This window comes from Triturus cristatus, chromosome 12 (assembly GCF_964204655.1).
Source record: "Triturus cristatus chromosome 12, aTriCri1.1, whole genome shotgun sequence".
Classification (NCBI taxonomy): Eukaryota; Metazoa; Chordata; class Amphibia; order Caudata; family Salamandridae; genus Triturus; species Triturus cristatus.
The window spans coordinates 800,593,435-800,620,463 of NC_140595.1; the positions used below are offsets into that span (position 1 = coordinate 800,593,435).

Consider the following 27,029-nt stretch of genomic DNA (forward strand, 5'->3'; position numbering starts at 1 on the left):
GCGTTTAAATCCATCGTTTTTTTGCTCACCATGCCATTCCAGTTTGGACCCAGCCATATGCAAATCAGTCTTGACCCTGTGCCCCATGGGAACAGTCCAGCCCAAACTGCCAGGCCAGGTCCTCCCTGAACTGGAAACAAGCATCCTAGGACCGGTTTTGGGGTTTCACCCCTCTTCAGCCAGGATAGCTTGATTCCAGTGATATGGAGAGCACGGGACTCACGTCTGAGCATACCTGTCCCACTCGGGGAGACAAATGCAAAAACAACTGTTGATGGACAGAATGCTGAACAATGCCATACATTCACCCCAGTACAGCAATTGGGGCCTAAATCCATTGTTTGTTTGCTCACCATGCCATTCCAGTTTGAACCCAGCCATATGCAAATCAGTTTTGACCCTGTGACCCATGGGAACAGTCCAGCCCGAACTGCCAGGCCAGGTCCTCCCTGAACCGGAAACAAGCATCCTTGGACCGGATTCGGGGTTTCACCCCTTCGTCAGCCAGGATAGCTTGATTCCAGTGGCATGTAGAGCACGGGACTCACGTCTGAGCATACCCGTCCCACTCGGGGTGACAAATGAATAAAGAACTGTTGATGGACAGAATGCAGAACAATGTCATACATTCACCCCAGTACAGCGATCTGGGCCTAAATCCATCGTTTTTTTGCTCACCATGCCATTCCAGTTTGGACCCAGCCATATGCAAATCAGTCTTGACCCTGTGCCCCATGGGAACAGTCCAGCCCGAACTGCCAGGCCAGGTCCTCCCTGAACTGGAAACAAGCATCCTAGGACCGGTTTCGGCGTTTCACCCCTCTTCAGCCAGGATAGCTTGATTCCAGTGACATGGAGAGCACGGGACTCACGTCTGAGCATACCCGTCCCACTCGGGGTGACAAACGCAAAAAGACCTGTTGATGGACAGAATGCAGAACAATGTCATACATTCACTCCAGTACAGCGATCTGGGCCTAAATCCATCGTTTTTTTGCTCACCATGCCAATCCAGTTTGGACCCAGCCATATACAAATCAGTCTTGACCCTGTACCCCATGGGAACAGTCCAGCCCGAACTGCCAGGCCAGGTCCTCCCTGAACTGGAAACACGCATCCTAGGACCGGTTTCGGGGTTTCACCCCTCTTTAGCCAGCATAGCTTGATTCCAGTGACATGGAGAGAACAGGACTCACGTCTGAGCATACCCGTCCCACTCGGGGTGACAAATGCAAAAAGAACTGTTGATGGACAGAATGCAGAACAATGTCATACATTCACCCAGTACAGCGATCTGCGCCTAAATCCATCGTTTTTTTGCTCACCATGCCATTCCAGTTTGGACCCAGCCATATGCAAATCAGTCTTGACCCTGTGCCCCATGGGAACAGTCCAGCCCAAACTGCCAGGTCAGGTCCTCCCTGAACTGGAAACAAGCATCCTAGGACCGGTTTCGGGGTTTCAGCCCTCTTCAGCCAGGATAGCTTGATTCCAGTGACATGGAGAGCACGGGACTCACGTCTGAGCATACCCGTCCCACTCGGGGAGACAAATACAAAAAGAACTGTTGATGGACAGAATGCAGAACAATGCCATACATTCACCCCAGTACAGCAATTGGGGCCTAAATCCATTGTTTGTTTGCTCACCATGCCATTCCAGTTTGAATCCAGCCATATGCAAATCAGTCTTGACCCTGTGCCCCATGGGAACAGTCCAGCCCGAACTGCCAGGCCAGGTCCTCCCTGAACCAGAAACAAGCATCCTAGGACCGGTTTCGGGGTTTCACCCCTTCATCAGCCAGGATAGCTTGATTCCAGTGGCATGTAGAGCACGGGACTCACGTCTGAGCATACCCGTCCCACTCGGGGGACAAATGAATATAGAACTGTTGATGGACAGAATGCAGAACAATGTCATACATTCACCCCAGTACAGCGATCTGGGCCTAAATCCACAGTTTTTTTGCTCACCATGCCATTCCAGTTTGGACCCAGCCATATGCAAATCAGTCTTGACCCTGTGCCCCATGGGAACAGTCCAGCCCGAACTGCCAGGCCAGGTCATCCCTGAACTGGAAACAAGCATCCTAGGACCGGTTTCAGGGTTTCACCCCTCTTCAGACAGGACAGCTTGATTCCAGTGGCATGGAGAGCACGGGACTCGCATCTGAGCATACCCGTCCCACTCGGGGTGACAAACGCAAAAAGAACTGTTGATGGACAGAATGCAGAACAATGTCATACATTCACCCCAGTACAGCGATCTGGGCCTAAATCCATCGTTTTTTTGCTCACCGTGCCATTCCAGTTTGGACCCAGCCATATGCAAATCAGTCTTGACCCTGTGCCCCATGGGAACAGTCCAGCCCAAACTGCCAGGCCAGGTCCTCCCTGAACTGGAAACAAGCATCCTAGGACCGGTTTCGGGGTTTCACTCCTCTTCAGCCAGGGTAGCTTGATTCCAGTGGCATGGAGAGCACGGGACTCACGTCTGAGCATACCCGTCCCACTCGGGGTGACAAATGCAAAAAGAACTGTTGATGGACAGAATGCAGAACAATGTCATACATTCACCCAGTACAGCGATCTGCGTTTAAATCCATCGTTTTTTTGCTCACCATGCCATTCCAGTTTGGACCCAGCCATATGCAAATCAGTCTTGACCCTGTGCCCCATGGGAACAGTCCAGCCCAAACTGCCAGGCCAGGTCCTCCCTGAACTGGAAACAAGCATCCTAGGACCGGTTTTGGGGTTTCACCCCTCTTCAGCCAGGATAGCTTGATTCCAGTGATATGGAGAGCACGGGACTCACGTCTGAGCATACCTGTCCCACTCGGGGAGACAAATGCAAAAACAACTGTTGATGGACAGAATGCTGAACAATGCCATACATTCACCCCAGTACAGCAACTGGGGCCTAAATCCATTGTTTGTTTGCTCACCATGCCATTCCAGTTTGAACCCAGCCATATGCAAATCAGTTTTGACCCTGTGACCCATGGGAACAGTCCAGCCCGAACTGCCAGGCCAGGTCCTCCCTGAACCGGAAACAAGCATCCTTGGACCGGATTCGGGGTTTCACCCCTTCGTCAGCCAGGATAGCTTGATTCCAGTGGCATGTAGAGCACGGGACTCACGTCTGAGCATACCCGTCCCACTCGGGGTGACAAACGCAAAAAGACCTGTTGATGGACAGAATGCAGAACAATGTCATACATTCACTCCAGTACAGCGATCTGGGCCTAAATCCATCGTTTTTTTGCTCACCATGCCAATCCAGTTTGGACCCAGCCATATACAAATCAGTCTTGACCCTGTACCCCATGGGAACAGTCCAGCCCGAACTGCCAGGCCAGGTCCTCCCTGAACTGGAAACACGCATCCTAGGACCGGTTTCGGGGTTTCACCCCTCTTTAGCCAGCATAGCTTGATTCCAGTGACATGGAGAGAACAGGACTCACGTCTGAGCATACCCGTCCCACTCGGGGTGACAAATGCAAAAAGAACTGTTGATGGACAGAATGCAGAACAATGTCATACATTCACCCAGTACAGCGATCTGCGCCTAAATCCATCGTTTTTTTGCTCACCATGCCATTCCAGTTTGGACCCAGCCATATGCAAATCAGTCTTGACCCTGTGCCCCATGGGAACAGTCCAGCCCAAACTGCCAGGTCAGGTCCTCCCTGAACTGGAAACAAGCATCCTAGGACCGGTTTCGGGGTTTCAGCCCTCTTCAGCCAGGATAGCTTGATTCCAGTGACATGGAGAGCACGGGACTCACGTCTGAGCATACCCGTCCCACTCGGGGAGACAAATACAAAAAGAACTGTTGATGGACAGAATGCAGAACAATGCCATACATTCACCCCAGTACAGCAATTGGGGCCTAAATCCATTGTTTGTTTGCTCACCATGCCATTCCAGTTTGAATCCAGCCATATGCAAATCAGTCTTGACCCTGTGCCCCATGGGAACAGTCCAGCCCGAACTGCCAGGCCAGGTCCTCCCTGAACCAGAAACAAGCATCCTAGGACCGGTTTCGGGGTTTCACCCCTTCATCAGCCAGGATAGCTTGATTCCAGTGGCATGTAGAGCACGGGACTCACGTCTGAGCATACCCGTCCCACTCGGGGGACAAATGAATATAGAACTGTTGATGGACAGAATGCAGAACAATGTCATACATTCACCCCAGTACAGCGATCTGGGCCTAAATCCACAGTTTTTTTGCTCACCATGCCATTCCAGTTTGGACCCAGCCATATGCAAATCAGTCTTGACCCTGTGCCCCATGGGAACAGTCCAGCCCGAACTGCCAGGCCAGGTCATCCCTGAACTGGAAACAAGCATCCTAGGACCGGTTTCAGGGTTTCACCCCTCTTCAGACAGGACAGCTTGATTCCAGTGGCATGGAGAGCACGGGACTCGCATCTGAGCATACCCGTCCCACTCGGGGTGACAAACGCAAAAAGAACTGTTGATGGACAGAATGCAGAACAATGTCATACATTCACCCCAGTACAGCGATCTGGGCCTAAATCCATCGTTTTTTTGCTCACCGTGCCATTCCAGTTTGGACCCAGCCATATGCAAATCAGTCTTGACCCTGTGCCCCATGGGAACAGTCCAGCCCAAACTGCCAGGCCAGGTCCTCCCTGAACTGGAAACAAGCATCCTAGGACCGGTTTCGGGGTTTCACTCCTCTTCAGCCAGGGTAGCTTGATTCCAGTGGCATGGAGAGCACGGGACTCACGTCTGAGCATACCCGTCCCACTCGGGGTGACAAATGCAAAAAGAACTGTTGATGGACAGAATGCAGAACAATGTCATACATTCACCCAGTACAGCGATCTGCGTTTAAATCCATCGTTTTTTTGCTCACCATGCCATTCCAGTTTGGACCCAGCCATATGCAAATCAGTCTTGACCCTGTGCCCCATGGGAACAGTCCAGCCCAAACTGCCAGGCCAGGTCCTCCCTGAAGTGGAAACAAGCATCCTAGGACCGGTTTTGGGGTTTCACCCCTCTTCAGCCAGGATAGCTTGATTCCAGTGATATGGAGAGCACGGGACTCACGTCTGAGCATACCTGTCCCACTCGGGGAGACAAATGCAAAAACAACTGTTGATGGACAGAATGCTGAACAATGCCATACATTCACCCCAGTACAGCAATTGGGGCCTAAATCCATTGTTTGTTTGCTCACCATGCCATTCCAGTTTGAACCCAGCCATATGCAAATCAGTTTTGACCCTGTGACCCATGGGAACAGTCCAGCCCGAACTGCCAGGCCAGGTCCTCCCTGAACCGGAAACAAGCATCCTTGGACCGGATTCGGGGTTTCACCCCTTCGTCAGCCAGGATAGCTTGATTCCAGTGGCATGTAGAGCACGGGACTCACGTCTGAGCATACCCGTCCCACTCGGGGTGACAAATGAATAAAGAACTGTTGATGGACAGAATGCAGAACAATGTCATACATTCACCCCAGTACAGCGATCTGGGCCTAAATCCATCGTTTTTTTGCTCACCATGCCATTCCAGTTTGGTCCCAGCCATATGCAAATCAGTCTTGACCCTGTGCCCCATGGGAACAGTCCAGCCCGAACTGCCAGGCCAGGTCCTCCCTGAACTGGAAACAAGCATCCTAGGACCGGTTTCGGCGTTTCACCCCTCTTCAGCCAGGATAGCTTGATTCCAGTGACATGGAGAGCACGAGACTCACGTCTGAGCATACCCGTCCCACTCGGGGTGACAAACGCAAAAAGACCTGTTGATGGACAGAATGCAGAACAATGTCATACATTCACTCCAGTACAGCGATCTGGGCCTAAATCCATCGTTTTTTTGCTCACCATGCCAATCCAGTTTGGACCCAGCCATATACAAATCAGTCTTGACCCTGTACCCCATGGGAACAGTCCAGCCCGAACTGCCAGGCCAGGTCCTCCCTGAACTGGAAACACGCATCCTAGGACCGGTTTCGGGGTTTCACCCCTCTTTAGCCAGCATAGCTTGATTCCAGTGACATGGAGAGAACAGGACTCACGTCTGAGCATACCCGTCCCACTCGGGGTGACAAATGCAAAAAGAACCGTTGATGGACAGAATGCAGAACAATGTCATACATTCACCCAGTACAGCGATCTGCGCCTAAATCCATCGTTTTTTTGCTCACCATGCCATTCCAGTTTGGACCCAGCCATATGCAAATCAGTCTTGACCCTGTGCCCCATGGGAACAGTCCAGCCCAAACTGCCAGGTCAGGTCCTCCCTGAACTGGAAACAAGCATCCTAGGACCGGTTTCGGGGTTTCAGCCCTCTTCAGCCAGGATAGCTTGATTCCAGTGACATGGAGAGCACGGGACTCACGTCTGAGCATACCCGTCCCACTCGGGGAGACAAATACAAAAAGAACTGTTGATGGACAGAATGCAGAACAATGCCATACATTCACCCCAGTACAGCAATTGGGGCCTAAATCCATTGTTTGTTTGCTCACCATGCCATTCCAGTTTGAATCCAGCCATATGCAAATCAGTCTTGACCCTGTGCCCCATGGGAACAGTCCAGCCCGAACTGCCAGGCCAGGTCCTCCCTGAACCAGAAACAAGCATCCTAGGACCGGTTTCGGGGTTTCACCCCTTCATCAGCCAGGATAGCTTGATTCCAGTGGCATGTAGAGCACGGGACTCACGTCTGAGCATACCCGTCCCACTCGGGGGACAAATGAATATAGAACTGTTGATGGACAGAATGCAGAACAATGTCATACATTCACCCCAGTACAGCGATCTGGGCCTAAATCCACAGTTTTTTTGCTCACCATGCCATTCCAGTTTGGACCCAGCCATATGCAAATCAGTCTTGACCCTGTGCCCCATGGGAACAGTCCAGCCCGAACTGCCAGGCCAGGTCATCCCTGAACTGGAAACAAGCATCCTAGGACCGGTTTCAGGGTTTCACCCCTCTTCAGACAGGACAGCTTGATTCCAGTGGCATGGAGAGCACGGGACTCGCATCTGAGCATACCCGTCCCACTCGGGGTGACAAACGCAAAAAGAACTGTTGATGGACAGAATGCAGAACAATGTCATACATTCACCCCAGTACAGCGATCTGGGCCTAAATCCATCGTTTTTTTGCTCACCGTGCCATTCCAGTTTGGACCCAGCCATATGCAAATCAGTCTTGACCCTGTGCCCCATGGGAACAGTCCAGCCCAAACTGCCAGGCCAGGTCCTCCCTGAACTGGAAACAAGCATCCTAGGACCGGTTTCGGGGTTTCACTCCTCTTCAGCCAGGGTAGCTTGATTCCAGTGGCATGGAGAGCACGGGACTCACGTCTGAGCATACCCGTCCCACTCGGGGTGACAAATGCAAAAAGAACTGTTGATGGACAGAATGCAGAACAATGTCATACATTCACCCAGTACAGCGATCTGCGTTTAAATCCATCGTTTTTTTGCTCACCATGCCATTCCAGTTTGGACCCAGCCATATGCAAATCAGTCTTGACCCTGTGCCCCATGGGAACAGTCCAGCCCAAACTGCCAGGCCAGGTCCTCCCTGAAGTGGAAACAAGCATCCTAGGACCGGTTTTGGGGTTTCACCCCTCTTCAGCCAGGATAGCTTGATTCCAGTGATATGGAGAGCACGGGACTCACGTCTGAGCATACCTGTCCCACTCGGGGAGACAAATGCAAAAACAACTGTTGATGGACAGAATGCTGAACAATGCCATACATTCACCCCAGTACAGCAATTGGGGCCTAAATCCATTGTTTGTTTGCTCACCATGCCATTCCAGTTTGAACCCAGCCATATGCAAATCAGTTTTGACCCTGTGACCCATGGGAACAGTCCAGCCCGAACTGCCAGGCCAGGTCCTCCCTGAACCGGAAACAAGCATCCTTGGACCGAATTCGGGGTTTCACCCCTTCGTCAGCCAGGATAGCTTGATTCCAGTGGCATGTAGAGCACGGGACTCACGTCTGAGCATACCCGTCCCACTCGGGGTGACAAATGAATAAAGAACTGTTGATGGACAGAATGCAGAACAATGTCATACATTCACCCCAGTACAGCGATCTGGGCCTAAATCCATCGTTTTTTTGCTCACCATGCCATTCCAGTTTGGACCCAGCCATATGCAAATCAGTCTTGACCCTGTGCCCCATGGGAACAGTCCAGCCCGAACTGCCAGGCCAGGTCCTCCCTGAACTGGAAACAAGCATCCTAGGACCGGTTTCGGCGTTTCACCCCTCTTCAGCCAGGATAGCTTGATTCCAGTGACATGGAGAGCACGAGACTCACGTCTGAGCATACCCGTCCCACTCGGGGTGACAAACGCAAAAAGACCTGTTGATGGACAGAATGCAGAACAATGTCATACATTCACTCCAGTACAGCGATCTGGGCCTAAATCCATCGTTTTTTTGCTCACCATGCCAATCCAGTTTGGACCCAGCCATATACAAATCAGTCTTGACCCTGTACCCCATGGGAACAGTCCAGCCCGAACTGCCAGGCCAGGTCCTCCCTGAACTGGAAACACGCATCCTAGGACCGGTTTCGGGGTTTCACCCCTCTTTAGCCAGCATAGCTTGATTCCAGTGACATGGAGAGAACAGGACTCACGTCTGAGCATACCCGTCCCACTCGGGGTGACAAATGCAAAAAGAACTGTTGATGGACAGAATGCAGAACAATGTCATACATTCACCCCAGTACAGCAATTGGGGCCTAAATCCATTGTTTGTTTGCTCACCATGCCATTCAAGTTTGGACCCAGCCATATGCAAATCAGTCTTGACCCTGTGCCCCATGGGAACAGTCCAGCCCGAACTGCCAGGCCAGGTCCACCCTGAACTGGAAACAAGCATCCTAGGACCGGTTTCGGGGTTTCACCCCTTCATCAGCCAGGATAGCTTGATTCCAGTGGCATGTAGAGCACGGGACTCACGTCTGAGCATACCCGTCCCACTCGGGGTGACAAATGCAAAAAGAACTGTTGATGGGCAGAATGCAGAACAATGTCGTACATTCACCCCAGTACAGCGATCTGGGCATAAATCCATCGTTTTTATGCTCACCATGCCATTCCAGTATGGACCCAGCCATATGCAAATCAGTCTTGACCCTGTGCCCCATGGGAACAGTCCAGCCCGAACTGCCAGGCCAGGTCCTCCCTGAACTGGAAACAAGCATCCTAGGACCGGTTTCGGGGTTTCACCCCTCTTCAGCCAGGATAGGTTGATTCCAGTGGCATGGAGAGCACAGGACTCACGTCTGAGCATCCTAGGATCGGTTTCGGGTTTCACTTGCAGCTATGTCAATGTGTCCAGACAATACTGGTTACACAGAGAGTTTTGTAGTACCAGACAGCACAATTTTCTGACTTTGATGGTGGTAACCAAGCGTGTTAGTTTCTATTTCCCATCTTGGAAAAGAGATGTGCCTATGCATTGCATGATTGCAGCGTTGCCTAGGATTTGTCTTGTGCTTCTTGAACTGACCATGTATCCAACAGTCAGTCCTAGAAGAGGATACAGAACTTATCTGCTGGAATCACGTTCAACCTCCTCAAACAGACCCACATCACTCCTCACCTCAGGAACCTCCACTGACCCCCCATCCAGAAAAGATGCCAATTGAAGATGCTGACACATGCCTACAAGGCCCTCCATAACCAAGGACCAGCATACAGCAACCATCGACTGAACTTCCACCAACTATCCATGCACCTGCGCTCCGCCTCCTTCGCCCTTGCACACACTCCCCGCATCCGTCAGAGCTACAGTGGAAGAAGATCCTTCTCCTACCTTGCCGCCTTGTCCTGAGACAACCTTCACCTCCGTACATCATCCTCCCTACTGGAATAAAAATAAGGACTCAAGACCTGGCTCTACGACTGATCCTAGCAAGAACCTAGTGCCTGGATACCCTCATGGGTGATTAGCCATGCACTACAAATCCAAGTTGATTGACTGAATGAGAAGCACAGGAAAACGTTGTATCCCTGATATCTGAGCTGGGCTGCTACTGGGGCCATGCATTTCATGACGATCGTGGGGGACGACTTAAAGCAACAGGAAGAGCCATAAAGTGGGCATGCTGACCATTGGTGTTAACTGATAGGAATTTTCAATACTTGGAATGTACCACAACATGACTGTAAGAATCTTAAGGACTGAGTGACACATCATGAGATATTTGTCGAGTTGGTGCTTCTGACTTTTTCTTGATTAAAAAGCACTGATGCATGTCCGAATATTCAAACAGAAATATTGTTTGGCATATTGTATCCTAAATACCATTTACAAACATGTTGTCCCATTTGGAGTAAATATTCTGTTATTAACTCCGATACAGCGATATTTATGCAGCCAAATTTAGATCACAAATATGTTATGTCAGTAGATAATTTGAATATGGTATTTTGGTAACAGTGGCTAAATCAAAAGCCATTTCCACTTTTGCACTTTGGTATGAAGTATATCTTTCTCTAATGCACCTTTGGACTCTTGGGTGGGTTAGGAGGGTTTTGAGTGAATTGAGTGAATAACATTGTGAAGCGAAACTAGATAATATCCAAGACCTATTTTCCTATTGATATTTTCTTCCACACCCCTAAATGGAACCATTTTCTGCTGCTCCTGGTGTGGTAAATGTAGGGTCAGGAATGGAAAAAACGTCATAATCTCATCTTCGTATGTGGGTCCGAGAGTGTAAGGATCTCCTCTTCTTGCAGGAAGACAAAGCATAGTGTTATGTCTTGGTCAGTAGGGTTATGAACAGGCATAACCCTACTGACAACTTTTAACTGTTGATTGTAAACATTCTTTTGACCCTTGAAAGAAGCAGCCCAGTCTTACATAGACTAATTACCAAGGTCTTTCAGTGTCTCTTTTAACTGTCTGTTAGGCCATGTCTACATGCAAAGAATGAGATCACTGAACAGCATGTTCTGTATTTTTATGTTACTCTGGCAGCAAAAATGTAAGATTTAATTGGTAGATGCCAATAGCTTAATATGGCTCTATTAATGTCATCCGTAAAGGATACGCTTTGCTTTTGCCTTCCAGTTTTCAGGGAACATTTTCAGATAGGGAGCAACGTTCTGCCAACGTTTGTTGTTATAGCCACCAAGGGTTGCGAAGGCTGTGACTGCTTTTCTGGTGATTAGTGCAATCAAGTTCACCTACCTCCTCAAAATATGAGGACTTCATCCCTCTTTGTTATGAGGTATTGGGCAGGGGGATGCCAGGTTTCTAAAAAGCATCTGGACAGTACAAGTAATTACATAGTCCAGATGCAGAAGGCTACGTCAGGCATATTGAAGTTGTGTCATGGAGGTAATAATCATTTCTCAATTATAAATTAAATATTAGATAAAGAAGTTGGACTTTCTGTTTGAAGAAGGCCTTCTGCCTAAAGATAATAAAGCAGTTAATTGGGTTATTCAGTTTTCTATGGCGTTCCTTAAGGCTGTATTAAACATTTGGTTCTCTTTTTGAGGGCATTTGAATGTTAAACTTGTTGATGGTTTGCTCCTCAACTAAATAGAATAGTATTATTTTGTCCATCAGACCATATAATGGAGGCATTTCTAGAGCGTGTTCCTCAGCCACTATGTAGTAATCGCTTTCATCATCATAGAATGACTCTTCTTCACCTCCAGGCTTGGATCTCTGTCTTTGGTTTCATCTTCTTCAGAGGCCCCATGAGTAAAATGAACCTGGATAGCCAAAAGATAGACAGCATGAGAACTACGAACATGTAAAGGTGGGTTGGTACATTAATTTGCATATACACGTCACTATAGAATGACTGTGAAAAATCTGCAGGTACTTGTGTGAGCGGGGGTCACTGTGCAATGGGTAACACTTGTGTGACTGGTACTGTTGGCATCACTGGATGTAGGCTACTTGAGAGGATATGACATGAAGCCGTTTTATTTTTTGAATGCTGCATGGTAAACAAAAGTCACTTTAAAGAAGGAGTTGTCATTGCCAAGTTTGCCAAAGAATGTCTTTGTCACTGATCAAAAAGCGTCAGATAAGGGGTTCATGGCATCCCTTTGATAATGATTTAGTCATGATGATGATGATGACGGGGATCCTTGTCTAATGGATAGATGTTGTTGACAGATATATATGGGTTTAAGAAGAAGAAATTATCAGCGTATCATTAAATATCATAGTATAAGTCTTTGATAATGAAGAGGCAATAACAGGCCTGCTGCTGTCTGATATTTTTGATATTACGGTGGCTTTAGTTATGCCACACATTCTGGAGTCTGGGCATCAAGTGGAGTCAAGTGGGGAGATGGCAAAGGTCCAAGGGAAAAACCTGCTCAGTCTTGGTATTTTATCATTTGTTTCATTTTCAGAGAAATATCCTCCTTCTTCTATACTAGACCAGTCCAAAAACAGATACCAAAAACGTTTCAACATCATAAAGCAGCAAACACTGTCTTTCCCTTAACTGGCAATTCACAACTCGACCAAACGCTGTGACGAATTTGCGACCTTTATTTCTAAAAAAGTATACAGTATCACTCTCTCCCATGAGCCTCCCTCCCTACTCCCCCACACCAAGGATACCCCCTGAAGAAAGGACCCCCTGGACCCCACTCCTTAAATGTAGATCATCTCTCTTCCTCTCTAACACAGCTCCTTCAATTACCAGCACAGCTCTACAACCTCAACTGCCTACAACTGAAAAATAATGCAAACTGGGATGAATTCAAACAAGTCCATGTTAAAGAAGCCCACAAAATCCTTGCACAGATGAAACCCACATCACACATTTCAGACCCTCTCCAGGCAGCATTTGTTAAAATGCTCAGCCACATCATTGCTCCCACATGCACCAATATCATCAATTCCTCACTATTGAGCGGCTCCATGCCGGCCCACTCAAACTCGGCCAAGTAACCCCCCCTCATCAAAAAGTTGCACACCAACCCGAGCAATCTCAATAAGTACAGACCCATAACCAACCTCCATCTCCTTGCTAAAGCCTTCAAAAACTGTGTGCTTGCCAACTCCATATCCACATTGAAAGATACAACTTACTGGACACCTATCAGTCAGGTTTCAGGAAAAGCTGCAGCACAGAGACTGCCTTACTGAATATCATTGTTGGTCTCCACAGATCTCTGGATGAAGGATAGGTCTGCCTCCTAGTCCTCCTGGACTTATCTGCCGCCTTCCACACTGTCAACCATGACTTTCTCCTAAACATATTCTCGAAGAGAGCAGGCCATCAATGGAATGGTCCTTCAATGGTTCACCTCCTTCCTAAACAAACGCACACAGCTTATCAAATTCAGCAATGAAATCTCTGGTGCAACAAAAGCCTCAAAAGGTGTCCCACAAGGGCCAACCCTGTCCCCTGCCCTATTCAACCACTAGATGGAACCCCTCACAGTGATCCTGAAACAAGTTGGAATTACCTACCGCCTATATGCGGATGACACCCAACTCTACATGAAAATCTTGTCAGTCAAGGACATCCAACACCTAAACAACACTCTGCACACAGTTCAATCATGGCTGACCAACAACCACTTCAAACTCAAACCTAGCAAAACAGAACTCCTCCTCATCCAACTTAAAGAAAAATGTCATCCCGCAACTAGCTTGCTCAACAGTATCACTGCATTAAACTGCAAACTGTCCATCTCTAACTCTGTCAAATCCCTGGGAATCACAGTCAACAGCCATTACAAGTATGAAGGTGCATATTAACGCATCAAACAATATTCTGTGCAGAGGAACAATGTGTGCAAACCCAGGCAATAAAATGTGATTTAAAAAAAATATATATTAATACAACTATTTAAATACAAAATAAAGATGATTTTTAGTGTCCGTATTAAAGGCCGGTGGTTGACATTTTTATATGAGTTTTTATAAACTAAACCAACAAAATGTAAACAAAATTAAGAGTTACTATATTAACCATAATAAAATGATCTGACAGGTATACAAATGCTAAACACTGAATGGCAAATTTCGGAAATGCATTAAAAAATGTTGAAGAAAAGTTTGAGAAACATTTTTCTGAGAGTGAAAATGTTAGCTGGGACGAAGTTTACTTGGGTTAGTCTGCCTAAAATGGAGTCAATGTTGAATATGTGATGAGAACATCACCCACGGAGCTAGTTTCTAAACCACATAAATGGGCGTAGTCCAAGCGCCTGATGGATGCATCCACCTACGGCACACCTCCCTCCCTGCCGCAGAGTATCGCAAGGCAGCCATTTGTGCTGCCATGAATTACTCTAGATTTATCAAGCCGGTTTGCGTTGCACTTTCATCCCCTTTCATGGCGTTAGAGTGACGCAAAACCTTCATAAATATGGGCCATAGCCTCAAAAGCATGTCAAAGAAGAATAGAGATCTTGACTCTCTATGGAGTCCCAATCATAGGATTCTATGACGCTAATGTCAGCCAGAAAAATTGGCAGGGTCGACCCCAACAACTATATGTTTGAATGTAGACTCAGCACTACCTTAGTACAAGCTCAAATTGTGGTTTTGCTGGAGGACTTCTTCTTGCAATGTACCAATACAGGTGATGTCAGGAGGGTGATGCTTCACTAGCATTTAACTTTTTTTCTATAGTAGAAAACAGGAGATATCAACTCTTTGGCTTGTTGAAAGGTGTCAAAGAACCATACTTGATGGAAAACTTAGTGTTACAAGGTTTCATATATAACAGTTGGAGGTAAATCACATAGTGTTGGAAGGTGGGTTATTATTAGTGGTAAATATGCATCTACCACTGGCACTAAGGCCACTAACACAGTCTAGGGCTCAGAATAGGTCTCAGAAAATTATTCCCATGCTCAACCGTTGGTAGCTTGGCTGCGAGCAAGCATGCTTAAGTTAGGAGACAGGTATGTAAAGCATTTAAAACACCAATTCAGTAAATAATTTAGACACAACACACAAGAAAAATCCCAAACCAATTTAAGAACATAGGAAATATTGTTATCTTTAAAATTTCACCAAAACGACAAAAATCCAAAGTAGGGAACCAGAGATATGTATTTTTAAAGATTTAGCACTATATAGCACTTGTAAACCTACAGTTTCACATTGGAACATCTGGTCTCGCTTCACCGGGACAAAGTCAAAGTTACAGGCCGACCGCGACGGAGCCCCCTCGCGGTAGGCCTCGGTCTAGATTTTACCTTCGAACTTAGAAACTTTTCTGTAACCTTTTCTGCCAGGGTCTCTTGATGCTCTTCACCAGTCCGGGTTCGGTGAGGGTTCGCCGGCTTGCTTTTCAGGAAGCTCCCGGTCAACCTGTGGAAGTCAGACCTCCAGAGCTTTTCAGCGGGACAAACCATCAGGGTGAGCCGGTACGCAGTTGAAGGTCCCCGGTTTGGCTCAGGTGGTTGAGTCGGTCTCCTTATGGAGCTTTTTTCCAAAAGTTGTTCCAAACTTATGGAACTTCTTCCTAAAGTTTCTCTTGGGGGTCCAAACTGTCCAAAACACAATCAAAGGGTCTGGAATGTCCAAGATGGTCCTTGAAAATTTGGGGCTTCAGTTCCCACAATTCACTTGGACAAAAGTCTTACAAATCCACTGTCTGCACTCCAGGCTGGGGGGATTTTTGGTGGTGATGGTCCAGGTGAGCTCTGTTAACCTGTAGCTTGCAGGAAGTCCACTATTTATTCCTATTGAAGCAAGGTACATCCAAAGGGCTGTGGCTCCAGATAATGCAGCAGGCGCAGTCAGTGAGAATACAGGGCAAGGTGGTGCAAATCAAGTTTCCAGCTTGGTAAGCCTCCTTCTTCTCTTAGTTTCAAGCAGCAGATCTGAGAGGCTCTGCACCTCTCACATATTTATTCAATGTTCTCTGGGGTAAAGCAGATCACTCCTGTCCAATGAGCTGCAGGGCAACATCCCAGAGCATGACTACTTCCTCCAAAGTGTGGCATATTCTTCTCCCAGAAAGCACTATTTCTCCAAAATTCATTATGAGTGTATTCTCAGTAAAGGGGCAAGAACTAGTTAAACCAACCCTCAGTATAGCTCATTTCCATAGCTCTCCTCCTCCTACCATCTGCAAATTCCTGCCGTAAGCATTCAAACAGGCTGGGTCAGAGGGCTGGGCGGTAGATGGACTTGGGATTCTCTGCCTGTCTGATCATGCTTTACCACCACTTCCCCCTGCTCAGGCATTCCTGTGTAGCAGAGTTCTCTCTAACAGATAGCCTCTCACTGGGTAAGCCAATTATCACTTCATCAAAGCAGCCTGTCTAATCCTGTTAACTCTGACCAATCAGGGTAGATCAGGGGAAGGATGAATTTTGGCTCACAGATATGAATGTCTTATAACTTCTTTCCTGTATAGTTTAGGATAAATGCAACAATAGCATATTGTTGGATTTATCAAAACCATTCTCCTAAGTTATTGAATTATATTTTTTGTGAATTCCTAGCAAGAGTTATGCATTATTAAACTATTGCCAAGTTAACCTATGTGGCTGGGTATCTAAAATTGGGGGAAGTGAAATGTGCAATTTTTCCAACACCAGGGCATAAAACATCTTATAAAAGGACCCTGCTTATCGTTACAGGGCCACCCCCACCCCTGGGAACCTAGGGGAGACTTTAGGGGTCCTGTATATGCAAAACTAGTGTAGATCCTCACTCCACAGAGCTCCTAGCATAGAAGTTGATTTTGGGAAGCACTTTACTACAATGGGGTAAGTGAAATGTGCAATTTCTCTATCCCCAGGGCATATAATACCTCTTTTATAAGGGCCCTCTTTATATGCCCATGACCCGCCACCCCTGGGACACCTAGAGGAGACCCTGTGGGTGCCTAATATGTAAATATATTGTAGTTCATTATTTTGTACGTTCCCCTACCACCAAAGTCAAGTTTGGGCACAATTTACATTTAAAAGCAGTGCTGCAACACAGTGCTGCTTTTAAAATGACCTCAGGCTCTCAGCAGTGCACCCATGCAAGTGCAGAAATGGCTGCTGGCCTCTAAACAGCCATACCCTTATATATACTAGGGACTTAAAGGTCGTTTTCATCTCCCTGTCCTAAAATGTACTAGGGACTTATAGGGTCGGCCATGCCAATTACAAGTGTACCCTAATATAAAGTGCACCCTCACGTATGTGTGTGTTTTCACTGGGTTTTCATCTTAGCACTAGCCCTGGGCCTGGTTAGACAGAGCTCAGGGACAGTCAGAGTCAGTTACCACCAGTACAACAAAAAAATGGGGGTGCCCAGGGCACAGAATGACTTTGCAACACATAGTAACTCTTAAACTGCAGGAGACACTCTAAGTGACCTTGAGCAAGGCATTACAGACTTCTAACCATTCTTCTCTGGACATCTGCAATGCAAGGAGGAGCTCCAATTGCCTGATCACCATAGTAGTTCCTCAGTGGCATTTTCCAAGAGGCAGCCAGATGATTGATATTTAGACCTTGAGAAGGAGGGTGTCTTGGTTAGTTCAGGCAAGGTAACTTCCTGCAAAGCTGACCTGAAGTAAGTCCTAAAGGGACAGTTCAGCTGCTCTTTTGTAGGAACAAATAGACATGAGAAAGTAATCCCAGATGCAGCACTGTACTGGGAAATTAGAGGCGAGGATAAGTTCACTTCTGAAGTATAAATTAACTTATTATAGTCCTGGAGATTTCAAACAGGAGAGAGCATGTGCCTTGAAGGTGAACATGTATTTTTTTAACAGCGAGTTTCTGGCCTGCCAAAAAAGTTAAAGCTAGGTAATATGTAAAGATGTGGGGCTTCTACCTATGCGTACTAGCAGGTAAAGTATAAACTCAAACTCCCCGTGCCCAGTACAGCTGCCATAGTAGACACTGAGCGTGGCTGTGTCTAGCTTCTAGACCCTGTGCCACTTCTGTTCTCTAGCACTGTGCCAGAGTAAAAGGTGTTCAGAGCCCCTAGCCAGGCAGCTGGGTCGCTGAATAAAGATTCTACATAGCAAATACAGTTTCCATTTCAATCAGTGTATTCAAGGGTATTTACATTTCTCTTCGTTGTCTTGCTCAAAATTGGGTAGATTTTCTATTTTTCTAAAACAGACGATGTTCCAAAACCCTGCAGTGGCTTCGCCCCTAGCTGCATCGTAAATAATGCCACAACCATATTCTGGTTTGAACATCTTATGTGCCCCCAACACAGAATCCTTCAGCTAAGTCTGTTATTAATATAACCAGCTATGATAATAAAAATGAAAAGATATGTTTCAGGATAAGCTGCTTCTCGTGTCGCCTGGTCTTTGATTTCCTAGAAATAAAATAAAAACAAAAAGGGGATGATGTTTTCAACCCTTTTCAAGCGGTGATAAATAGCTTGTTTTGGTCATAAAAATTAGAAAACAAACACTTTTGAAAGTGCGACAGGCAAATACATTTGTTAGACTTCCCTTGAGCCCGAATACCAGTGAAGGCAAATTCTGCAGAGACTCTTGACCAGTGTGCATATTTCATGCTTCTCTCTACGCCATCAATGAACAACGGCCATCGAAGGTCAGGGCAATGCTAAATTTATCTGCAAGAAACACCATAGCATATACAGAACTTGAATTGAAATCGTTTACACAGTCAATGATCTCAATAAAAAGGGTCTTAATTGCGGGGCTTCTGGGCTGGAGGTCGACAGTCAAGCTCTAGCTAATGGCTGATTATTTACTGATACTGCTAAACACTCTTGTTCTTATGTGTGGACTGATAGAGTCAGGCAGAGTGCGAAATAGACAAAAATCGTAATTATCATCTGTCATAAGAGAGGGTCACGCTTCAAGTCATGCCCCCTCTGAGGCATGACTTGGCCCACACTAAGGCCCTCATGACTTTAATGGAGCTCCTGCATCACTACTCCTGCACTTGATACCAAGAGTTATGGTACTTCCTGAATGTGGGAATACCAGAGCTCGACAAGTTGTTTACTCGTAAATGGGGAATTTAAGTTTCTTGCATGTTTTCCCCATCCCATTGCTGGCCTTGTTTTCTTGCGTACATCTAGCCTACATATAGATTGTGAAATCAAGCTTGGAGATGTGGATTTCCACGAATCTTGTATTCCTGATTTGTCTTGTAACTCCAACTACCAGCTCGATATGAGGGCCTAGGAAGAAATGTACGAGTCCTTGGCCTTTTGTAGCATCGAGTCAGAGTTCATTGGAGTCTCTTCTTGGTTCAACCTGTACCAAGCCAGAAACGACCAATACATATAATCCATCCACATATATGAAATATAAGGCGTGTATGCACAGGAAAAAAGTATACATTAATGACACCTAACCCTTTTTTTGCAGGAGAGCTGTATAAACACTTGCGACCTAACAGAAGAGCTAAGCCTTCCTGAAACTAAGGTGAACATTAAGGAATGGAAGCAAATGGATGTAAGTCTTCATCACAATATTAATTGGCCTTGGAGGTAGAGCCTAAACTCTAGTGCATTAAAGCATTGTTCCGCCTTCATCAACTGCTGAATTTGTCAGTGTTTATATAACATGAAGAGTGTCATAAATGCTGTAGCTAGCTGTACTGTATACGTTTTGTCGCTATGTTAATTCATTATGGGGTGTCAATGTCTTCTCCTGTTTACTAGGCTCCTTAGCTCACAACTTGCTAATGTAGTCATAAAGCGTCCCCTTTTCATCCAGCTGCTCTATCTGCCTACTTTTTAGTCTCTGTAACCTCCCCATCTGCCAGGCTTCCTACATACAGCAATTCACCTATCCACCAGAATCTGTGGTTATTATTATACCATCATCTCGTACTCCCTTAAGTATAAAGTTCCTCATCTCCTCTTAAACTACTCTGGGCTGGTACAACAGCTTCACATTGTTTAATGAATAACCTCTCATTGTATTCTAAGATCTTCATTGTTGCTTGCCTGGTGTTAAATCCACCCAAGGAAGGAGATGTTACTTACTTATAATCCTAGTTCTTCACCATGTGTATTCTCTCTGAATATCTCTGCATATGTGTGAGATTTCTGAACACAACTTTTCAAGTGTTCAAAAAACAAGCCTAAATAGCCAACATCTTTGGCTTTTTTTTTAATATTCTGCCAATTGTTACATATGGTTTCAAAATCACGGAAAGAAGAGTAAAGTAAATATAAAACAAAGCAACAATAGTGCCCCTTAGTAAGAAACTCTTCAGAAAGAAAGCAACAGAACTTCGAAACTGCACTACCCCATCATGTTCACCCGGGTGACAGATAGGCAGTCAGTTTTTGGGAGCAAAAATTATGACCCTCACAAGCCATAAAATGTTCTAGATCTGTAACCTTAAAAATGCAGTGAGTGGTAGAGTTGTATGGATTTAGAGGGAATATCCAGGGTAAAGAACTATGATTACAGGTAACTTTTCCTTCTTCATCAAGGGATTCTCTCTGCTCTTCATAAAAGGTAGAATATATGCTTCAACGTAGGTAATAATCCATTCATTTGGGTGCAGTCTATTTAGAGGAGGTTACATCTGTGCTAACATCACCATAATCTAGTTACTTGACCTTACAAATATCTGTAGTCTTGTCCAAATATAGTGTAAAGCTCTTTTGACATTGAAAGTATGTAGTGATCTCTCAGCTAGAGTAAAAGAATTTGGGGGGATAAAGGTAGGAGAAGAAATACTCAGATTACTGTGAAAAAAGACAATACCTTAAAGTAGAAAATAAGGATGAGTTCTTAATGATATGTAGTTTCTTTCTTTTTTTTCTTCTTTTTTTTCATTTTGCATAATACTTTATTGATTTTCACAAGGTATACAGAAAGCATATAGCTGGGTAAGCAAGGGTGTCCAAGGGAAAGTTTTACATGTGTATACATAGCGTGAGGGTAATGCGCCTTTATGGATACCATGAGTTTCAAAGAAAAATCTTATATGATTCCTAGGTACAGAGCCTGAATCTCACTCACCCCAACTTTCCAGGACAGATGTTGCAATTAAGCTTTATGCACAGGCTCAAACGGACTTCCCATCAACTTGGATAGTGCCACATTCAGTTCGCAGCGACATGGTCCCCAAATGGAGAAAAATCTTTCTTAAGGCCCTCTAGGAAATCCCTAGTGAAGAAAGATGCGTGAGAAGGAGACTTACATTAAGCAGTAGTTGCAGGCAAATGTGATCTAATAGAAGATCATTGTAAAACGTATTTTGCCAAATAAAGAAGACAAGGCAATACCATCTGTTCCTGGCATCATAGGCTCCAACAGGCCTGGAACTTAGGGAACAACTGGTTGTGCAGAGGCTTTGCTTGGATGGTCTCAAAAGTAATAGGCGTGTAAACTTCTGGAGTAATTTGCTGGATGTTACATTTTCTTGCAGCTTCATTAGAGAGCTCATAAAAAGATACCAAATAACTAACTCGTGACACTTTAGCTGGAACTGACTACGGACATGATAGAGATATCTCACTCCAGGCTGAAAACAATCTGAGTCAGACAGATGCAAAATTGACCTATGCCTCCTAGGGCTGAGTTACTCCGCTTTCTAGTGGTTTCGGCGATAGGAGTGTCTATCCAACTTAGGCTCCAGTGTCCTTTACCGGGAGTGATTTGGAGAGGAAGCATCCCTTTCTCCACATCAACCTGAGTCCAGTCTGACAACATCTTTAAACCAGAATGCTACTCAAATTACAGAGGAGGCTGTCCTCTTCGTGGAGAGCTTGAATCCATAGTAAGGATTGGCTGAACCTTATCCTCAGTTATGGTGTCTGCAGATGCTGGTGGAGATGGCATAGGCTGTCTGATAATCTTTCAAGTACAAGCCTTCGCAGGCGACCCAGTTCCAGTTTCGGAAGACTGGAGTCACCGAATGTAAAACAGTTTTACAATGTTGAGTGGTGTCTCTACGTCGACCCCAAGTACTCCTAGACCCTCAATGTCAAGACCTGGGAGTGTTTGAACGATAAATATTTCGACATTGAACAATTTTCTGATGGTCCTCTCTACGCTGTTGCCAAGAGGTCAACCGTGAGCTAGGGCGCCAGTGACATCAAGATGCTGCCTCCTCACGAGGCAGAAGTGGTGTCATGGGAAGGAGAAAGGGTGGAATCTTGACCCCTTCCCTCTGAGGGTGATGCTGATGCTGTAGTTGGCAATCTTCTGCCAAACTCACCCTATTAGCCCCAAGGCAGACCCCTTCCCTGTCCCTCACCTTTACCTTTCTGTATCACATCTTCCTGTAAATGTGGCTGTCCTTCATGGAGTGAGAGTGAGGAAGACAGACATTGGGCCGTCATTCCTAGACACCTTCCCCCACAAGCTGGTGAAGCTAGGAAATCCCCCCAAAACTGGTATTCTGAGCCAAGTTGCGTTGTGTTCAGGATCTTCCTCACAGAGTGGGAGAAGACGGACTTCCTAACTGTCACCATGCTGGGCCTGCTGGGATAGTGCTGCGTCCAACCTTCTGAAAAGAGAAGAGGCTGCTTTCCACTGTCTGCAGTGTTTCTATTTGAGACTTGCTGGCTTTTTGCTTTACATCACTGTTCTTTGAGTGGTGCTTGAGCTAAATGTATGATGTATATAGTAAATTGGCAGAATATTAAAAAAACAAGAATGTTGCCTATCAATCACGTTTTCGGTTTGTTGGATCAAGACGCAAATATTTTAAAATTCTTGAAAAGTTGTGTTCCGGGATCTTGTACGCACACACAAAGACAGTCTACCTTTTAGGGATAACAGAGGGAATCTCTGGTGAAGAAATTACTGCACCCTGTAGTTTTTCCCCGCTGTGATCGTATCTCCGTATTTTTCAAGCTGTGCAATGATAACTTGTGCATTTGGTTTCACGATGTGGTAAAACTAGGTGCTTTTGCTCTTTCTGGCATGATGCATCTTTTCCGAGTGCAAATCCCTCCTGGTAATATTTGAAAGTATTTCAAAAAGGAAAAATTTCAGATGCACGCTGCCCTCCGAATGTCAGATTAAGTGCAAACACCGTGCACAATTTGAGACTTACATACCTTGAGTGGATGAGGTTGTAAGTGATAAAATGCCACTGCACTTTGTGCTAAAATGTACGGCATTAAGTACCTTAGGCGCTATATAAATGCGACTTCAATACAATATATTGAAAGTCTCCTATGAATAATGACTATGCAGAATAAACGTAGACATTAACACGTGGTTATGCATTAGAGAGGCGCAGACCATTATCTTTACAATGTAAGGGTTCTGAAATGGAGTTAAATCCTAAAAGCATGCTTCATGCTATTTGGATTATCAACAGGAAATCCTGGTGGGAACCCTAAGAACTGCCAGATGTTGATGACAGCAGAGATTGTGCTGTTTGTGCACAGCCTATCCATTCCATTCACAGTCGGAGCTATGCATTCTTTAAAATAAGAAAGAGGAGAATAATCTACGAGCTCCTCATTCTGGAACTGTGCAAACTGATTGGTGTGGAATTATCTTCCATCGAGCTCATGACAACTGTCAAGCCAGAAAAAACAGGGGAAGTTGTTCTATAAAACACAAGGCCAAGGGGAGAAATGATCTCAGCTCAGATTTACAGAATCTATGCATGGAAAATGGTACTATTCGACGCTTCGTGTGGAGCACTTACGTAAACACACACACACACTTGCTTCAGGTGAAATTCTAGAGTAACTGAGGTTGGTACAGGTTCCGTAATTTGGAACGCTTTTCATAGTATTTTGATATCTGACAGACTCAGATCCCAATTTGAGAACCCACCCGGAAAGTGGAGTAAAGATAAGCTTCAGTTCACACCTTGTAGAACAGCCATCACCAGGTGTTAAAATGGGTTAAAGCAGTGCATTCTAAATAACCAGAAACTGAAACCCCTGTGCCTCCTTTCCCTGGGAATATTCAGAGGCATCTAAGACTGCACAGTGGGTGCCTGCACTAACAATACTGAACACAGTACTCACACCTATGATGGTAGAGGGCTGATAACAGAGGGCTAATAGTTTACCAATGACAACAGTACCCAACGAGCACTCTGTATTGTTCACAATAATAGATTTCACAGAGCCATTTGTGCCTAGACGTCACATGTTTTCAATTAACTAAATTTAAGATTAACCACTGCTGACTCAGCGACGTGGGCATTAGATCCCATGGTGTTGGCAGACTGGGACGAAAGGTTTGTGTATTAAATAGGGAGCTGTTATTTCTATACTGTGATTTTGGCCTTTTAAGGGGGCTCTCAAAGACACGGACCAAGGTTCTCAACAGATTGTGAGCATGCATGCAGGAAGAGAACAGATGCAAACCACAGAACATAGCTAGGATCGGGCCCCTGCAAATCAATGGTAGTTTTCATTGTTTTAATAAAATGTGCCATAAATTCAAGCACTAAACACGAGGCTGCAGCTGCTTATATATTCCCTCATGTAGGTCAGCAGCAGAAAAGGGGCTTCTAAAGCATTGCACTTGTAAAGCTTTTTGTGGAGCTCCTCAATCGGAAAAATAACTTCAGAGCACAATAGTATGACAAAAAGTGAAAAAAGGAGACATCAAAGTCCCATGAACTTATTTGCTGCTGCAAATCCTGGGGGGAAAATGTGCAGTTTTTATAGGAAGTATGTAGGGGCCAAGCGAGGTATGCGTTAAAAGTCCTAATTGATTAAAAAAAAAAAGTGTTCCCTTCCTAGTAGATTGGCAATTTGAGTTCGCCATCGATTAAAAGCAAAATGTGTTTCCTGGACTGAGTTCAGTTCCACTTACTTACTGTGATGTTAATTTCCCTCGAATTCACAAAAACTTCTGACGATCTTAACTCTCATCTAGGACTCCAAAGACAGCATCATATCCCTTCCCCACAGAATGCTGACGACGTCTGTGTCGTATGTTTTCAGAGCATGGCATGCGTTTGTTGCCCGGCTTCCTTTGACGATGGCGAGGATTCCTAGGCTGAGGAAGTACCCCTGACGTCAAGGCTGAGCGCGGGCACTGGCCAGCAGACAAAGAGACTCTTTAATCAGTCAACTATATAAACAAAATCTTTTGAAGAGATGGGAAACACATCGAGAGAGACAAACAGTCTGGGTGAAGGAGACCCATATTTGATAGACAACATGGCTCTTAAAATCAGAATTGTATTTGGTAATGGGAATAAAAGTTTCCCTCTCAGAGCAGCCTGTCTCCAGTGTGCCCTCCAGGCGCTTGTGCGTCGCCTCTGGGCTTCCTTAAGCTGTTTGTGTACTATGTTCTCTGGCTTCGGGCACGGGGAGCCTGAACCAGTGTAACCCTGGACAGCAAACTTGTACATATACATCCTGTATTTCGATCAAGGGCAAACAAATCCCATTGGAAATGCAGAGGATGTCAGGAATCTAGGACTGAAGATTTAGAGTGTAGCACACACTGGTTCTAGTACTGGTCTGGTGAAAGGTGCTGTGTTTATCACTCTTGACCTCTGTGCTTTTTATTTCCCACGTTTGAACTGTTTTGCTAAGCAGTAACGCTGCTTTGTGTTGCCATCTCCTGGGACAAATAAAACGTTGTACTTGCATGGGTTTGGATCTTACCCGCAAAGCGATTTCCTCAAGAGGCATTCCAGAGGCAGAATGGCCTCATTAGAGCCCACCTTTCACGGCTACAACTGACCTGTCAAGAACACTCCCTCTGATTCTTACTGCCAGTCTGCCCAACAAGTGACTATAAACATGGGCATGGAAATTAACTCACGTCTGCACTCCCGAGGAGATCTCCTTCAGAGAGAGAGAAACGGTTAATGGACATAAGGGGTAAGCTTTCCTCTCTAGGTGATTGCACACAGTTCACCGAATAACGCAGATATTGATGCAGTCACACTCACCAGCGAGGGGCTGATGATGTAAGGGCTTGGCCTGGGTAGTGATCATCCCTCAAGATGGCCATGCAGGATTCAAGCACAATGGTTGAAAGGTTGGTGAAAACAGCACTAAACTCTTTTAAGAAGCACCTCCTTTGTATCTCTCTTCATAATACATTTTACATGGGCACACACATGCAACACGTAACTAAATCTGCCTACCACCAGCTACCCATCTTCAGATAGGTCAAATCTCTAATTGCACAAGAAGGCTTAAAAAAAGCTACAAGAGCAGTTTAGAAAACAGGAATTCACTTTTCGCTGGCTTTCCAGATTGAGGGCTCACACCTCTAAAAGCCAAACTAAATGCAGTTGGCAAGGTTGATGTTGAGCACCAAGAAATTAGCACATCAGTCCACTGCTAAGAACACTCCACTGGCTCTTGTTACCTGTCAGATTCATCTTTAAAATGGCTTGCATTACCTATAAGGCCCTGCGATTAAATACCCCACGATATCGCTTAAGCAAATAATTATGTTTGGCGATGGAAGAATCTAAGATCTAAACCAACTTTCTTACAAGGAAGAAACACCTCAAGAAACAATCTGTGCTCTTTCGACATTCTCTGGCAATGCATCCGCCATCTGGAATGTCCTACCACTGGAGTAAGGTCTAACCAAATCTTGCTTGATGTACAAACACAAGCCAACTTAAAACGTTCTGCACAAATACCGTGAACAATGAAACTCACCTCTCTGTCTTCTCCCACAGTATCCCTCTACATCTGTGCCCCCAGTAAATGCCACTTCTACCGATAATCTAGGACAGATGCTTGACACCCTTACAGCATGTATAATTACCTAACTTATCTAAGTAATCCACACATTATCCTTCCTCCAAACTAATGTCTTAATACATTTAGCTCCACCAAGCCTTTATGCAGATGTGTTATTTTCCACTTTATGTTGAAACTAGATACTATATCTCTCATTTCTGCCTTATAAATATACTCTTGTTTACATAGGTTCCACTATTTCTGTATACCATTTATATTTTGTTGCACTGCCTGTAAAGTAAGCGGTGCCACACAAAAGGCAGTTTGCACTATATAAAACTGTCTAAGTAAATAAGTACTTTATGATCAAACAGCTGTATTTTCCAGCTCAATCGAAATGTCCCAGCACTAAGAAAATACAAGTTATGACTCACAACCCTGGGCAACCTCTTTCAAGATGGTC

General features: G+C 45.5%; 1 protein-coding gene across 2 annotated transcripts in view; it reads left to right on the plus strand.

Moving 5' to 3' along the window:
* EPO (erythropoietin) overlaps positions 1-27,029 on the plus strand; it is a 457,580-nt gene that overhangs the window by 372,860 nt on the left and 57,691 nt on the right. For both annotated transcript variants that reach the window (XM_085638048.1, XM_085638047.1), the window contains one exon: positions 19,332-19,418. In XM_085638048.1, the coding sequence (XP_085494174.1) occupies positions 19,332-19,418 (87 nt within the window). The remainder of the gene's footprint in view (positions 1-19,331; positions 19,419-27,029) is intronic.